Here is a 16,936-nt window from a genome sequence, read left to right on the forward strand (position 1 = left end):
ACTGTTGTCATCCGTGGACGCCCAGGCCTTTTTGAGTTCCCAAGCTCACCAGTCAATTCCTTTTTTCTCAGAAATGTACCCGACTGTTGATTTTGCTACTCCAAGCATGTCTGCTATCGCTCTGATGGATTTTTTCTTTTTTTTCAGCCTAAGTATGTTCTGCTTCACCTCAATTGGGAGTTCCTTAGACCGCATGTTGTCTGGTCACAGCAACAGCTTCCAAATGCAAAACCACACACCTGTAATCAACCCCAGACCTTTTATCTACTTCATTGATTACATGTTAACGATGGAGACGCCTTCAGAGTTAATTGCAGCCCTTAGAGTCCCTTGTCCAATTACTTTTGGTCCCTTGAAAAAGAGGAGGCTATGCATTACAGAGCTATGATTCTTAAACCCTTTCTCCGATTTGGATGTGAAAACTCTCATATTACAGCTGGGAGTGTGCACTTTCAGCCCATATTATATATATAATTGTATTTCTGAACATGTTTTTGTAAACAGCTAAAATAACAAAACTTGTGTCACTGTCCAAATATTTCTGGACCTATATATATATGTATATATATATATATATATATATATTTATTTATATGGACCATTGTTGAATAAATAACAGAAAGTCACAAGGTTAATGTTTATTTGATATAGTTTTAGTTTAGTTGTTATACACAACAAATTAAGTCACTGTAGTTTATAGAAATAAGTGTTCGAACTTTTTGAAAAGAAGATCGAGTCTCCTCCTCTCCATAGAGCTCAAGAAGCAGCTGTAATCTAATCTCTCATCAGAAGAACTGGCTCATAAGTGGGGAAAGAAGCTTTTTTTGTATTTTTGTAATAAAATCCACAGTCTTTTTTACAAGCTTTGGATGGGAGTGGAGAAAAAAGCATTATTTTTGGGTATTATTCATAAATACTTTTGCAGTAATACTGGTCTTAATACTTTTAGGCGTCTGTAGTTTTGCACTGCTTTTCTTGATATAGGGATCTGCTATGGAAAAAGACATCAGTTGACTGTCGGAAGCTTGGAGAGCAGGGCAGCAGCAAGGACAGGCAACCATAAACTGCTGTGGATGCTATCACTTTCATCCGAGCATGAAAAATTGGATTCTATTGTGTTGTTACCTATACTGATCGATGCTGTGCTGTTTGTGACGTCACACATCTTGCTTGTGGTGCAGCCACGTATGGCACCTAAATGGTCATGAGGCTCTGTGGAGAAAGAATGGAAAAAATAACATTATATGCCCTTCTATGTCTCAAAATATTCACCTTACAACATTAAATGAAGGAAAACCTAATCTTAAAGGGGTTGTCCTGCTAGGACAACCCCTTCTGATTCCACATTTCCGCCAGGTAAAATGATAAGCCTATACTCACCTCCTGTACTGGCACCCTACCAGCCAATGACATCATGCGAACCCTGCATCCAAACAGTGCCAGCCTCTGTCTCCCTGCCTTCGGACCAAATATGAAATCAACAGGAAGTGACCGAAGCTTCGGTGCCCACTTCCTGTTGATTAACTCATTTGGTCCGAAGGCAGGGAGACAGAGGTTGGCACTAATTGGATGTGGGGCTCACATGATGTCACAAAATGTCACGGAGTTGGACATGTCCATATAGAATGCGTGACAAACGTGATCAGGCCAATGGGCATCTGATGCACTACAAAAAATACACAACAAAAAAGGGAGAAACACCGGGGTCACTATACATTGGAGGTTCTGCCGCTAGGGAGAGGGGTGAGGGGGCACCTCCTGTACTCACCGCACACTGACACCTGAGCTTCCTAGTATCTATATACAGGTTCTTTGGTTCTTTCAATCTGTCGGCGAGGAGTATACCTGCATCCCTCAGCTGGCCCTAAACTCACCCTGCTTAGTGAGTAGTCTGGTGAGTACACTAGACTCGCCACTAAACTAATAAACACAGAGGGAAAAGAAAGACAGTCAGGGGGAAAAGCAGAAGCATACAAAACATCAAACTTCACAGTAGAAGACGGACTCTAAAGTTGCAGACGGATGGACACAGGAGAAAACCTCAGCAGCTCCTTCCACCAGGCTTGCCAGAGTAGAAATAATTCTAACATCAGCAAGGACTACTGGGAAAGCTCCAGTATTTAACTTAAATGGGCGTGGACTCAAAGCAGCAACAGCTGATCTGCCCTACTCAAAGCTGCTGGCAACAAAGCCTGAAATTAACCCATGAGGCGCCAAAAGGAAGGAAACCTTGTTTAAATTAGGAGTCAAGATGGAGATGGAAGGCTCCAGTCCTAAGGCTGTCACTAGTCTCAAAACCGCAGGGAGACAACCATCACACTATTTCATGTGAGTGCCGTCATCAGGAGCCTAGAAGGGCACCGATACAGGAGGTGATTATAGGCTTTATTAGTTTACCTGTGCGAAACATGTAGAATCAGAAGAGGTTATCCGAGTTGTGGACAACCCCTTTAATAACCTATAAAAAAAAATCCTAATTCCCCATAATGGAGGATTTGCCTTGATTTGGTGACGAGCTGCAACGGAAGAACATTTTGGCAAAGTATCAAGGTTACATGTGGTAGAAAATATTATACATTTCTGTAGAACTTACCTGTAGCAGATATATACCGTGAAATACATGAGTCCTCCCCCTCGATGCATTCCATATAGATTTTACAATCACATTTTCGAACTTTGTAAGTATAACACGAATTACATATTTTCCCAGTTTTCTTGACATTTTTATATTTGATAGGTTCATCTCGTGGAACTTGTGGTGAAAGAAAAAAAAATCATGAAAAATAGGGGTTAAATGTTATCATTAGAGTTTTGCAATTTGCAGGTTGACCACTAGATGTCAGCATAGTTCATATTCCAAAGAGGAGTTTTGCTTTACAGCCTACAGTAAAACTTATTCTTATTGTCTCCTTATCACTAATTAGATAGATTAATGATTTCATTATATGACTCATACTACTACGTGCATGCTGGATTGCAGTAAGACACAAATATAGTACAGGTAGGTGGCGCCGTAGAGTCCCATCTGAATTGTATTCATTCTATAATTAATGTCACATTTTCTGGGTGTAGGAAGCATGGCGAGGTGCATTCAGACCTACATGTGTTTGATGCACAACAAAAAACACAAGAAAAGGGGGGCACTGGGGACACAAAAACAACAAGAGGCCCTGGAACCAATGATAGTTGTTGGCGGGCACCCCCTAATCTCACCTGCAGCTGTCCCTCCTCTCCTCACCAGTCTCCACAACTGTCGTTGAACAGTAACCTGAGACCCTCGGAAAATCCTATAGTAGTCTTGACTAGTGAGTGGCAGGTGGGGTTCACTAGACCTCACCACTTCACTAACAACACACCAGGGAAGTGACGACAAACAGCTGGAAAAAACAATCAAAAGGATAATGCCAGAGCACAGGGAACTACAACAGCAGAACCTTCCTCCAAGGCGGCCAGGACACAATGGACTTTGTATTTTCAGCAGGGATTGCTGGGATACACCACTATTTAACCCTTAAGGGCGGGACTACAAAGTAAGTGCAGATGAAAACACTCAGCAAGGAACTGCTTGGAAAAGCTGCAAGAGAAAAACTGACACTTAACCACTTCAGTGCCAAAAGAAACTAAATCCAGTTAAATGTACAGTGTTATGATTCAGTGAACGAGGAGGATCAGAAAAGGGACAACAAAACTAGGAAACCCATAATGTTACCAGAGTGTTTGGAATCTTAGCGATCTGCAGACCTAACACAAACACCCAACTAGAAGTAGAAGTGGGACGTGCCTACGATGACCTGGTCACTTCGACACAGCTGGAGAACTAATTATTCCTACAGAAAGAAATACTGGACAGGCTAATCTGCCTCGGAGCAGTCCCCCAAAGATATAGATAGCCCCCCCACATATAAAGATCACGGTGATGTAGGAAAACATAACATGCAGGTAGAGAACAGATGCAGCAAAGATGAGGCTCAAACTAGCTATATAAGAAAGGACAGAAAAGAGCACTGTCTGCAGCCATGAAAAAACCTAGAAAATACCAACACGCCTGATATGGAAAAATACTGAGTCCACACAGACTCTGCCCCCACTATATCAGTACTCTGGTGTTACTGGGATCCAAGCAAAACAGTAATATAGATGAGCGACAGAAATTAGTACCAAAATATTCAGAAGAACCCCGGCACACAGAATGGGAAAAGAGATATCCAGTCAATGGTTCTTTTTAATATGCTCGTGTTTTTTATTCAAGAAAATATTCATAACAGTCAGTGTGTAGCCAAAAGGACAGATATAGTCCGACGTTTCAGCTCATACAAGAGCTTTCACCAGGGACATGAAATACCGTAATGTATAGAGGAAGAGTCCTGTACACACAAGGAGAGCTGAAGATAGGGCAAAGATATAGGAGAATTATAAGGCTCCTGATAAAGACCGTAGTTCCGGATGAACAAGGGGGTAGAGAACAGTATAATAGCTGTGCTTATCTGATGTACTGGATAAAAAATTAAACAAGGGAGCGCATGTGAAGGTTCTGGGAGATAGCGGTGAGGAGGAGAAAAAGAAACTGCTCACCTGATGTGGTTGTGCAGCCCTCGCACAACCACGGTATAAGGCGGGAGTGCGGTGTCAGAGCTCTTCTAACCTGTTAGCCCACCATGTCCATCCAGGGAAACAATTTCCTGAAGAGCTGGTCACATGACAGATCACTGGGCGTCTCTGGTAATCTGACCTCCGTATCAAGCAGCTCTTGCCGTGAACCCACAGGGGGGAAGATCAGCAGTAAAGTGTAGAAGCACGGTCTGATGGAGCGCTAAGGAAGCCACAGTATTAAATTAATTTTTTTTAGAATTTATTGTTTTCTATCAGCCACAACGCGTTTCGATATACACAATATCTTCATCAGGTGGATATAAAAAACGGAATGTGGAGAGTACTATTTAATGGGACAGGTGCGATTCCATTGGTCAGCACCAAATTAATTGAAATGTTAACCCTTAATGTATCACAACCAACCCTTCAACAATAATATAAAAGCTAATAAAAGATATTTAAAAAGGATTTTTCAAAAAGACTCTTTGCCATAAAAACATTATTTAAAAACACATGTGATAATCTAATCATATAAATCATATATTAACTCCTAAAACTTAATACATAAAATCATGAGAACTTTTAAAAAAAATGATCTGAGTATGCCTGCACTACTAACATGTAATAATATTGTTATAGTGTATGTCAGTGTGGGTAGATCAAGAATTTAATTTTATAAATTAGGGAATGGATATTCTTATTTTTAAAATTGCGTTAAATGTCTATTTAATCTCAACCACTGGGTGCATATGCCAGCACAATAGGTGCTGTGAATCACTTTTCCAGCACAATAGGTGCTGTGAACTGCTTTTCCAGCACAATAGGTGCTGTGAACTGATTTTCCAGAACTGACAGAAATAGCTCTTGAATCTCAAACACTGGGTGCATATCCAGCACAATAGGTGCTGTGAATCATTTTTCCAGAATCCGAGCAGTAGAATCATGCATGTGCCAGCACAATGAAGGTTCCGATTGCATTGTTAAATGTCTATTGAATCTCAACCACTGGGTGCATATGCCAGCACAATAGGTGCTGTGAATCACTTTTCCAGCACAATAGGTGCTGTGAACAGCTTTTCCAGAACTGATAGGAAATGTCTATTTAATCTCAACCACTGGGTGCATATGCCAGCACAATAGGTGCTGTGAATCACTTTTCCAGCACAATAGGTGCTGTGAACTGCTTTTCCAGCACAATAGGTGCTGTGAACTGCTTTTCCAGAACTGACAGAAATAGCTATTGAATCTCAAACACTGGGTGCATATCCAGCACAATAGGTGCTGTGAATCATTTTTCCAGAATCCGAGCAGTAGAATCATGCATGTGCCAGCACAATGAAGGTTCCGATTGCATTGTTAAATGTCTATTGAATCTCAACCACTGGGTGCATATGCCAGCACAATAGGTGCTGTGAATCCCTTTTCCAGCACAATAGGTGCTGTGAACGGCTTTTCCAGAACTGACAGGAAATGTCTATTAAATCTCAACCACTGGGTGCATATGCCAGCACAATAGGTGCTGTGAATAATTTTTCCAGCACAATAGATGATGTGAATCACTTTTCCAGAATCCGAGCACTAGAATCATGCATATGCCAGCACAATAAAAGTTCCGATTCAATTGTTAAATGCTTATTGAGTCTCAACCCCTGGGTGCATATGCCAGCACAATGGGTGCTGTGAATCACTTTTCCAGCACAGTAGGTGCGATGAACCACTTTTCCAGAACTGACAGAAATATCTATTGAATCTCAACCACTGGGTGCATATGCCAGCACAATAGGTGCTGTGAATCATTTTTCCAGCACAATAGGTGCTGTGAATCCCTTTTTTCCAAACCCGAGCAACATAATTCATTAAATCAATTCAATGTTTGGCTACATTTTCAATAGTCATATTAAGACCCTCAGGGTGTAAGGTACCCAATCTGAATATCCAGTAACTCTCTCTTTTAATAAGTCTCTCGACCCGATCGGATCCGGAGTTATCTATGTGATCAATAATTAATAATCTCAATTGTTTGGGATCCTTCTGATGTGCAATTTGAAAATGTCGAGATAGACTGTGTTGTTGGAAGCCGTTTTTGATATTGGACCTATGTTTATTCAACCTGGCGTGCATCGTTTGTACTGTACGGCCCACATACTGTAGACCGCACGTGCACTCAAGCAGGTAAATAACATAGGTGCTCTGACAGTTTAGGTGAAATTGAATGGGGAAAAGAGCATTTGTGGTCCGGGATATGAAGCAAGTGATCTTATCACCAATAACCTCACAGCATTTAGACCTGGAGGTGTTGCAGCGATAGTTTCCGTTGTTACTGGAAACAATGGTGGTTTTAGAAGAATCTTTAAGATTAGGATTACTTGGCGCTACTAGATTCTTCAAGTTTATATTCCTCCGGTAGATGATGGAGGGCTTAGGGGGATCTGATCTCGAAGTAGCGGGTCACCCTGTAATATAAACCAGTATTTCTCTAGAAGTTTGTGAATTTGGATCCTGGATTTGCAAAAAGTGGTTACTAAACTCCATTTTCGTGGATTCAAATTATCTTCACTCTTTGTAATACTATGCTGTTTCTCTTGGATCTTTCGGATACAAAGGTCCTGAGTGAGTTGCTTGGTCTTACTAAAGGCATCCTCCAGAAGTTTGGATGGATAGCCTTTTTGTCTGAACCTTTTTCTCAGGAGATTGGATTCCTGCAGGAAATCACCATCACCGGTGCAGTTTTTTCTGACTCGCCAGTATTGCCCGTATGGAATATTGGTTATCCAACTAGGGAGGTGTCCACTGTCGAACCTCAAGTAGCTGTTGACATCTACTTGTTTGAAATGTGTCGAGGTGGACACCCCCCCATTTTCATCTAACCTCACCATCAGGTCCAAGAACTGGAGGGCACTGGAAGAAACCGCAGCGGTAAAGGTGAGACCCCAGGAATTGACATTGAGTTGAGAAATGAAGTGATTGGCTTGTAATAGAGATCCCCTCCAAACGAGGAGCAGGTCATCTATGAAGCACCGGTAATAAACCAAACGACCCGCTGTCAGAGTCCCGTGCGATGTGTGACGATTCAAACACCCCCACGAACAGATTAGCGTAACTAGGGGCGAATCTCGTCCCCATCGCACAGCCCCTCCTCTGCCTGTAGATATTGGTCTCAAAGGTGAAAATATTATTAGATAAATTGAAATCAATTGCCGTTACTTTTGAAAAGTTCTCATGATTTTATGTATTAAGTTTTAGGAGTTAATATATGATTTATATGATTATATTATCACATGTGTTTTTAAATAATGTTTTTATGTCAGAGTCTTTTTGAAAAATCCTTTTTAAATATCTTTTATTAGCTTTTATATTATTGTTAAAGGGTTGGTTGTGATACATTAAGGGTTAACATTTCAATTAATTTGGTGCTGACCAATGGAATGGCACCTGTCCCTTTAAATAGTACTCTCCACATTCCGTTTTTTATATCCACCTGATGAAGATATTGTGTATATCGAAACGCGTTGTGGCTGATAGAAAACAATAAAAAATTAAAAAATTAAATTAGATTAATTAGATTAGATTAAAAAAATTAATCTAATACTGTGGCCTCCTTAGCGCTCTATCAGACCGTGCTTCTATACTTTATCTGATGTACTGGGGCTCACATGTGGGAAATACAGATAATGCTGAGCTCAATATATGATGATACAATATATCATGTAAAGGAATCACATCAAAAAGGAGTCCGGGGATTACAATCTGTATACACAGACATTCCCAGCAGGGAATGATCCAACTCCACCCAGAACTCCAAACAGGGAAAATCAGGAAATAGGCCTTAACACATAAACAGAAAAAAAAGCAAAATAGTGGAAACCACAAGCAGGGGTACAAAGACCAAACTTATCTGAAAGGAGTTCTGGTAGACACAGAAGGAAGGGCTGGCTTCAGAATATCCGTCGCACACAGGAGACAACATTGAGTTCCGGCAAGGAATAAAGGAACACTACTCAGTTATATAGGCCCAATCAGAACCCCCTGATTGCCGATCATCCCCAGCTGTCTGGTCTCCATTCAACAAGCCAACTCGACTACCAGCACTGACCACAAGAGGGAGCCCCAAACTGGAATCCAAACCAAATGTATTCACAACAGTAGAGAACCAGATGAGAAGCTCCAGTCCAAAAGCTGCCACTGGTCTCTACATGCAGGGAGACGAACGTGATACTTAATTCATGCAAATCATGCAACCAACATAATAATATTCCATTTATCACTTACCGGTAGGGACAGAAGGATTGCAGTTGCTCGTATTGCAGCAGGTTGCATTGATCTTCAGGATGCCATTGTGAAACCGCACAAACCCCGTCTTTTGTTGCGAGCAGTCACCGCAAAATCTCATAAACAGAGAAGAAGTTTTCATATCTGTGCAAATTATTAAAGTAATTTGTGAAGTCAATGAAAGCAAGAGATTTAAGGAAATTGTCATGCATTACATGATATAGGACTTTTTGGCATGATTAGAGAGTAGCCGTGATTGCTCAGTGCCCTACGACAAGGGCGCTATTTTTTTCCTTATCCCTTGATCTGAAATCTACAACAGAAAAGCACATATTTTTTTCAATGAAGCCAACATTAAATTAAACAGAAATCCCCTCTATACATTGTTAATGTGATACATGACTATTCTCCAAACGTCTGGTTTTGAATGTAATATCTACATAGGTGTATAGAGGCCCATTTCCAACAACTACCACTCCAGCGGTCTAATGCTATACTGTGTTTGCTGTGTTAGAAGGCTAATGGATGTTTAAAAATCCCTTGAAAACCCTTGTGAAACTGTTAGCACAGCTGAAAACAGTTTTGCTGATTAGAGAAGCTATAAAACTGACCTTCCTTTGAGTTAGTTGAGAATCTGGTTCACTTGGTATATAATATCCAGTCCCTCACCCCCAATGAGGCCTTACTGCCCCTAGTGTATAACTTCTGGACCTTCGCCACACTTCCTTTCATAATGTGTGACGTAATAGCCAGTGGTGCAAAGCTCACTGATAGCAGCACATCCTGTAAAAGGAGCCACCCATGTAATAAATCCATTCATGACATTTCTTTCTCCTAAATATTTCCCCATCACCTGTGAGGGATAATATTGAGAAGTGAAAAGAAGTGCAGCAAGTTAGCCATGAATTGGAGACCCCATAATTTTAGAGAATAGAGGGCTGAGTGCTGAGGAGCAGAAGGCAGAAAAATCCCTACTGCTCTGCAGACCCCATAGCTTCAGAAATCAGACCTCCTCAGGTGACATCACCACAAACACTATGACTGGCGATGGTTTCACGACGGGGAACTGCAGCTGTACATCACCAAGCACAAGGCTGAGCCGTACATCACCAAGAACAATGCTGAGCCATACATCACCAAGCACAATGCTGAGCCGTACATCACCAAGCACAATGCCGAGCCATACATCACCAAGAACAATTCTGAGCCATACATCACCAAGCACAATGCCGAGCCGTACATCACCAAGCACAATGCCGAGCCGTACATCACCAAGCACAATGCGGAGCCATACATCACCAAGCACAATGCCGAGCCGTACATCACCAAGCACAATGCCGAGCCGTACATCACCAAGCACAATGCCGAGCCGTACATCACCAAGCACAATGCTGAGCCGTGCATCACCAAGCACAATGCCAAGCCATACATCACCAAGCACAATGCTGAGCCGTACATCACCAAGCACAATGCTGAGCCGTACATCACCAAGAACAATGCTGAGCCATACATCACCAAGCACAATGCCAAGCCATACATCACCAAGCACAATGCCGAGCCATACATCACAAAGCAAAATGCCGAGCCGTACATCACCAAGCACAATGCCAAGCCGTACATCACCAAGCACAATGCTGAGCCGTACATCACCAAGCACAATGCTGAGTCGTACATCACCAAGCACAATGCCTAGCCATACATCACCAAGCACAATGCTGAGCCCTACATCACCAAGCACAATGCCGTGCCGTACATCACCAAGCATAATACTGAGCCATACACATCACCAAGCACAATACCGAGCCATACATCACCAAGCACAATGCCGAGCCGTACATCACCAAGCACAATGCTGAGCCGTACATCACCAAGCACAATGCTGAGTCGTACATCACCAAGCACAATGCCGAGCCGTACATCACCAAGCACAATGCCGAGCCATACATCACAAAGCACAAGGCCGAGCCATATATCACCAAGCACAATGCTGAGCCATACATCACCAAGCACAATGCTGAGCCCTACATCACCAAGGACAATGCCATGCCATACATCACCAAGCACAATGCTGAGCCATACATCACCAAGCACAATGCCGAGCCATACATCCCCAAGCACAATGCTGAGCCGTACATCCCCAAGCACAATGCTGAGCCATACATCACCAAGCACAATGAAGAGCCGTACATCACCAAGCATAATGCCAAGCCATAAATCACCAAGCACAATGCTGAGCCATACATCACCAAGCACAATGCTGAGCCATACATCACCAAACACAATGCTGAGCCGTACATCACCAAGCACAATGCTGAGCCATATATCACCAAGCACAATACTGAGCCATACATCACCAAGCACAATGCCGAGCCGTACATCACCAAGCACAATGCTGAGCCGTACATCACCAAGCACAATGCCGAGTCATACATCACCAAGCACAATGCCGAGCCATACATCCCCAAGCACAATGCCGAGTCATACATCATCAAGCACAATGCTGAGCCACATATCACCAAGCACAATACTGAGCCATACATCACCAAGCAAAATACTGAGCCATACATCACCAAGCACAGTGCTGAGCTGTACATCACCAAGCACAGTGCTGAGCCGTACATCACCAAGCACAATGCCGAGCCATACATCACCAAGCACAATGCCGAGCCGTACATCACCAAGCACAATGCTGAGACATATATCATCAAGCACAATACTGAGCCATACATCACCAAGCACAATGCCGAGCCGTACATCACCAAGCACAATGCCGAGTCATACATCACCAAGCACAATGCCGAGCCATACATCCCCAAGCACAATGCCGAGTCATACATCATCAAGCACAATGCTGAGCCATACATCACCAAGCACAATGCTGAGCTGTACATCACCAAGCACAATAGTGAGTGTCTGATGGAGCGGTGTAAAGCCACCACCACTGGACCCTGGAGGAGACATGTTCTGTGCAATGACAGATTATGTGCCGCCCCGGTGCCAGCAGCCGACGCTGCTTGAGTCCGGACCTTCAGGGATGGTGGCTCGAGGGTCTCCAAACCCGGGGGTCTCGCGGACACAACGAATAAAAGGGGGACGTATATGTACGGGCTGGGCCGTATTAAGTTTGTGACGCCACCCACGGTGCGTGGTGAGTTGGGACTCCACCGCTGCAGCTATGGGGCACCCGAGGGAGATGTTGTGCAGTAAGTTGTTAATCCCTTCGTGGGCAGGGATGGTGGCCCCGGGACTCGGTGGCTCGATGCAGGGGATAGCGACCACAGGGGGTGCTGGTGTACTCACTCTTAGTAAAACACACAAGTCTCTGGTAAACCAAGGTGATGGTGGCTGGTGCCGCGGCCGGTTGCATTCAAGGTCCCCCACCCGGCTGGTTGTCTCTATTTCTATCCTATGCACTGTTTTAAGTAGAAAGGACTTCCCAGTTTGAAACGTAGGAGTCCACTCCTGGCAGGATGTGGTCTAAGGAGCCGTGCCCGCAGACGCTGGCCCGTGGGATGTATGGGCCCTGGCAGTGACCTCTTATCCCTAATCGGTGGGCTGTTGTCTTCTATGAGGGACTTTGGGTGGCACAGGACCTCTAGTCCTGGCCTCAATCGGTTAATTAACCAGTCCGCTTGGTTCCGGTTTCTGGCTTCAGGGTCCGAGTACCCCCCTTGTGCTACGGTTTCCGGGTCGGTTCCCCGTGTCAGCACCGGGGGGCTACAACCCTGTCCCGGTCCACCTCGGTTCCACTGAGCCGTCTTCTCGTCTCCTGCTGATGGAGACCACTGTCTGATACCTAGCCAGAGGCACCAGGGCTCCTACCCTGGTACCGTTCAATTTGGGTCTCTCCTACTGGAGCTACCCTAGCTCCAGCCCACACTTCTCTCCAACTTGAACTTCAGAGCTTAACTTAACTGGTTTTCCCGCCCCGGGTTGTCTAGACCCCTGGGTGAGCGTGCACCAACCGCCTGGTCACGCCCCTTTGTGTGTCTATCTTTCCCTAAGGGGGGGTGACTAGGGTTTCAGGTCGGCTGTATGTTGCCTAATGAGGGAAGGTGTTATGCAGGGGCCTAACTGTGAATACCTGGATTCTCCAGGATGTCACAATTACACTGCTCTATCTTATGGAGGAGTCTGGATTTGGTGCATCCCAAAACAACGTTATCCCCTGACTGCATTGTGCCAGCTGTACTGATGGTGGAGGAGGATAATACTCTGGGCTGTTATCAGGGGTCGACTTGGCTTCTTATTCCCTGTGAAGGAAAATCTTAATCTTCAGCACAAGACCATGTGGACAACTGTACCTTTCATTTGTGTTGGAATAGTTCTGGAAAGGCCCTATTCTGTTCCCATGACTATTCCTAGTGCACAAGTTCTATACAGACATGGAGGGAGAAGTTTGCTGGAAAAACATGACCGGCCACAAAGAGCTCCGACCTCAGCCCTATCCTAAAAAGAAGAATGTGAACCTGGCCTCTCCCCAACATCACGGTCTGACCTCACAAATTCTCTTCTGGATGAAGAAGCAAAAATTCCATCAGACGCCTCTAAAATCTTGGAGAAAGTTTTTTCAGAATAGGGGAGATGTTATATTTGTGGAGGAGAGGAAAAGTCCTGGAGGTGGCACAAGACTCTTTTCTTCACATTTTCTATATTATATGATTCATTTTCCATTTTTTTGTTTTCTTAAATTGAGATAAAAGTTCCTTTCTTTGTTTTCCATGTTATTGTGTCTGTTGTAATTAGCGACCTCAGATCCGCAGCCTGATGGTCTTACCTTCAGGAATTCAGAGCTTACTCATTAGTGAAAACCTCGGTAATGTGTGTTCTTTCTATTTTTTAATCTTTCCTGTTTCTTCTTAATAATTTAACCACTTAAATTGTAGAAGAGACTTTACCAAGGGAAATGAGAGAAATTCCAGGTGCATGTAAGATAATGAAGGACCCTAGGCCATCCTTGACTTCCAGAGTACCCCTGAAGGTGGAGACACCGGAGTCCTGTACCTGTCTATTCTCCTGACCAGATCTAATCTGTTATCTCCAGGGAAGGAAGCGACAGGAGTGGGATAAAACACAGATTAAGACAGAGAGGGGAAAACTAAAACACATATATATTGAAAATTCAGAGGAATAAATGGTGAGACAGGAGAAAAGCAAGAGCAGAAGGCAGCAACAAAAAAACTACAAGGGTTAACACCTCATCTGCTAACATACCTACACTATGTACATTTCACGATGTAGCTGCAGGATAAGCAGAGACAAGGGGCTCCTATACTGTCCCTCACACTAGGGAACTCTAGCCAATTCGTCACCTCCAGATTACCCTTGAAGGTGGAGACACCGGAGTCCTGTGCCTGGCTATTCTCTTGACCAGACCAGGAAAGGAAAGGGCAGGAGTGTCATGGAAATACAGATTAAGACAGGTGAAAATAAAAGCACATACACACTGAAAATTCAGAGGAATAAACGGTAAAAGACAAAGGAAAAAAGCAAGAACAGGAAGGCAGCAACAAAACGACTACAACATTTAACACAACAACTGCTAACAGCAATGATACACAACAACCACCCGTAAGTCTGGATCACAACACCTCACCAGACCAGTATAGAGAAGCTATAGCTGGCATTAATGAAATAGTTCAGCCAACATATATAGGAGGGGAGTGAATGTGACTGGTTCCCCAACAACATGTGACCAAAGAGAATAACAAGCAGCTCAGCAGAGATTAACTCTTGCTAGCCTGCCTAAGTCTGTGGGTCGACGCAGAGTACCAGAATCTGTAGTCTCCACAGATCCTGATGCCACCATGACAGTTGGCGATGCCTTGCAAAAATCTCCTTGTGGCAATACCCCAAATAATATTTGTGTGTGTGTATATACAGTATTTTTCTATGTGTTTTTGTACGTCAATATATTTTAGGTATTATGTGTTTATAAGTATGTGTATAAACAGGTTCAGACTGGACCACAGAGAAACAGGAGAATCCCCGGGTGGGCCTCTCACCCACTATATGAGCTGTATTTTGCACAATACACTTGATTTATTTTTTGTACAAATAAGTATCTTAGCATTTATTTAACAAACTACCCAGCTTATAGATATAGTGGTGTAAAAAAGTTTTTGCCCCTTCCTTATTTCTTATTTTTTTCACAAATGTTTCAAGTCACCAAACAAATTTAAATACTAGACAAAGATAACACAAGCAAACATAATTGCAGTTTATAAATAAAGGTCTTTATTATTAAGGGAAAAAGAAATACAAGCCTACAGGACCCTGTGTGAAAACGTGATTGCCCCACCCTGCCCCACCTTTAAATTTAAATTACCTGTGCTGTATCACATCTTTCCGAATCTATGTTCGTTTTCCCTAGCCACACCCAGGCCTGATTACTGTCACTCTTGTTGTCAATCAAAAAATCACTTAAATAGGACCTTCCTGACAAAGGGAATTAGACCAAAAGATCATCAAAAGCTAGATATCATGCAGCGATCCAAAACAATTCAGGAACATTTGAGAAACAATGTAATTGAGATCTATTAGTTTGGTAAAGGTTGAGAAGCCATCTCTAAACCTCTGAGACTTCAGTGAACCACAGTGAGAGCCATTATCCACAAATCGCGAAAATATAGAACAAAGGTGAACCTTCCCAGGAGTGGGCGGCCGACCAAATTTACCCCAAAAGCACAATGACACTCATCAAAAAGGTCACCACAGACCCCACAACAACCATCCAAAGAACTGAAGGTCTCACTTGCCTTAGTTAAGGTTAGTGTTCATGACTCCACCATAAGATAGAGACTGGGCAAAAATGGCATGACCGAGCTCTAAGATGAAAACAACTGCTGAGCAAAAAGAACATAAAGCTTATTTTCAGTTTTGCCAGAAAACATGTTGATTATCTCCAAGACCTTTGGGAGAATACTATGTGAACTGACGAGACAAAAGTTGAACTTTTTGGAAGGTGTATGTCTCATTACATCTGACGTAGAAGTAACACAGCATTTCAGAAAAGGTACATCGTACCAAAAGTAAAACATGGTGGTGGTAATGTGTGGTCTGGGGCTATTTTGCTCCCTCAGGATCTCGAAGACTTGTGGTAAATAGAACCATGAATTCTGCGGTCTACAAAAAAATTCAGAAGGAGAATGTCCGGACATCTGTTCTTGACCTCAAGTTGAAGCGCACCTGGGTTAGGCAGCAAAACAAGATCCAACACAGATCAGCAAGTCCACCTCCAAGTGGCCTAGTCATAGTCCTGATCTTAATCTGATTGAGATGCTATATCTTGACCTTAAAAAGTCAGTTCATCCTTGGAAACCCTCCAATGTGGCTGAATTAGAACAATTCTGCAAAGATGAGTGGCCAAAATTCCTCAAGAGCTTTGAAAAAGTGTCATTGCCAGTTATCGCAAGTACTTGATTGCAGTTGTTGCTGCTAAGGGTGGCCCAGCCAGTTATTAGGTTTAGAGGGCAATCACTTTTTCACACAGAGCCTGAAGGTTTGGATTTCTTTTTCCCTTAATAATAAAGACCTTCATTTATAAACTACATTTTTGGTTTACTTGTGTTATCTTTGTTCTCATTAGTAATCAGGCTTGCAGGGGTAGCCTGCTGGTTACCTCTTGGATCATATGTTGTTGAAGACCTATCACAGTCACTCGCCATTTTTATTAAGATGGTGGAGACGGTCTTTCCATGCCGACTATAGCTTTTGCTAAACCGCTCTGTGTGCTGTTGTATCCAAGCCCTGCTGGTGATTATATTATTTTGTTCATGAATTTGTTGTGGAATTCTCCCGTCTTGTTGCTTCCTCCCTGCTCTTATTTTCCTCCTAAGCTCTTTTTGTCTTATACCTCTGCATGGGTGTGCCGTGAAATCGAAATTTGTTTTCCCCTGTTGGCTTTATCACTCCTGCACTGGCCCTCCCCAGGGGTTGGGGAGGGTGTTATAAGACCAGGGCTGGTCAGGAGCAGGGCAAGGAAGGCGGCCCAGATATCCTAACCATCAGAGATAACTCTGGGATTAGGGATAGGTAGGGTCCCCTAGCCTGAGGGCAAGTCTAGGAGACCCTGTCC

The 16,936-nt window shown here is 43.3% G+C and overlaps 1 protein-coding gene across 1 annotated transcript in view; it reads right to left on the reverse strand.

Annotated features, from left to right (window-relative positions):
- Positions 1 to 629: 629 nt before the first annotated feature.
- LOC142256153 (uncharacterized) overlaps positions 630 to 16,936 on the reverse strand; it is a 51,314-nt gene continuing 35,007 nt past the window's right edge. The window contains exons 4-6 of the mRNA XM_075327691.1: positions 8,860 to 9,003; positions 2,594 to 2,752; positions 630 to 1,212 (exon numbers count right to left, since the gene is read on the reverse strand). Coding sequence (XP_075183806.1) covers positions 1,007 to 1,212; positions 2,594 to 2,752; positions 8,860 to 9,003 — 509 coding nt within the window. The 3' untranslated portion in view covers positions 630 to 1,006. The remainder of the gene's footprint in view (positions 1,213 to 2,593; positions 2,753 to 8,859; positions 9,004 to 16,936) is intronic.

Source organism: Anomaloglossus baeobatrachus, chromosome 11, assembly GCF_048569485.1.
Source record: "Anomaloglossus baeobatrachus isolate aAnoBae1 chromosome 11, aAnoBae1.hap1, whole genome shotgun sequence".
Lineage (NCBI taxonomy): Eukaryota > Metazoa > Chordata > Amphibia > Anura > Aromobatidae > Anomaloglossus > Anomaloglossus baeobatrachus.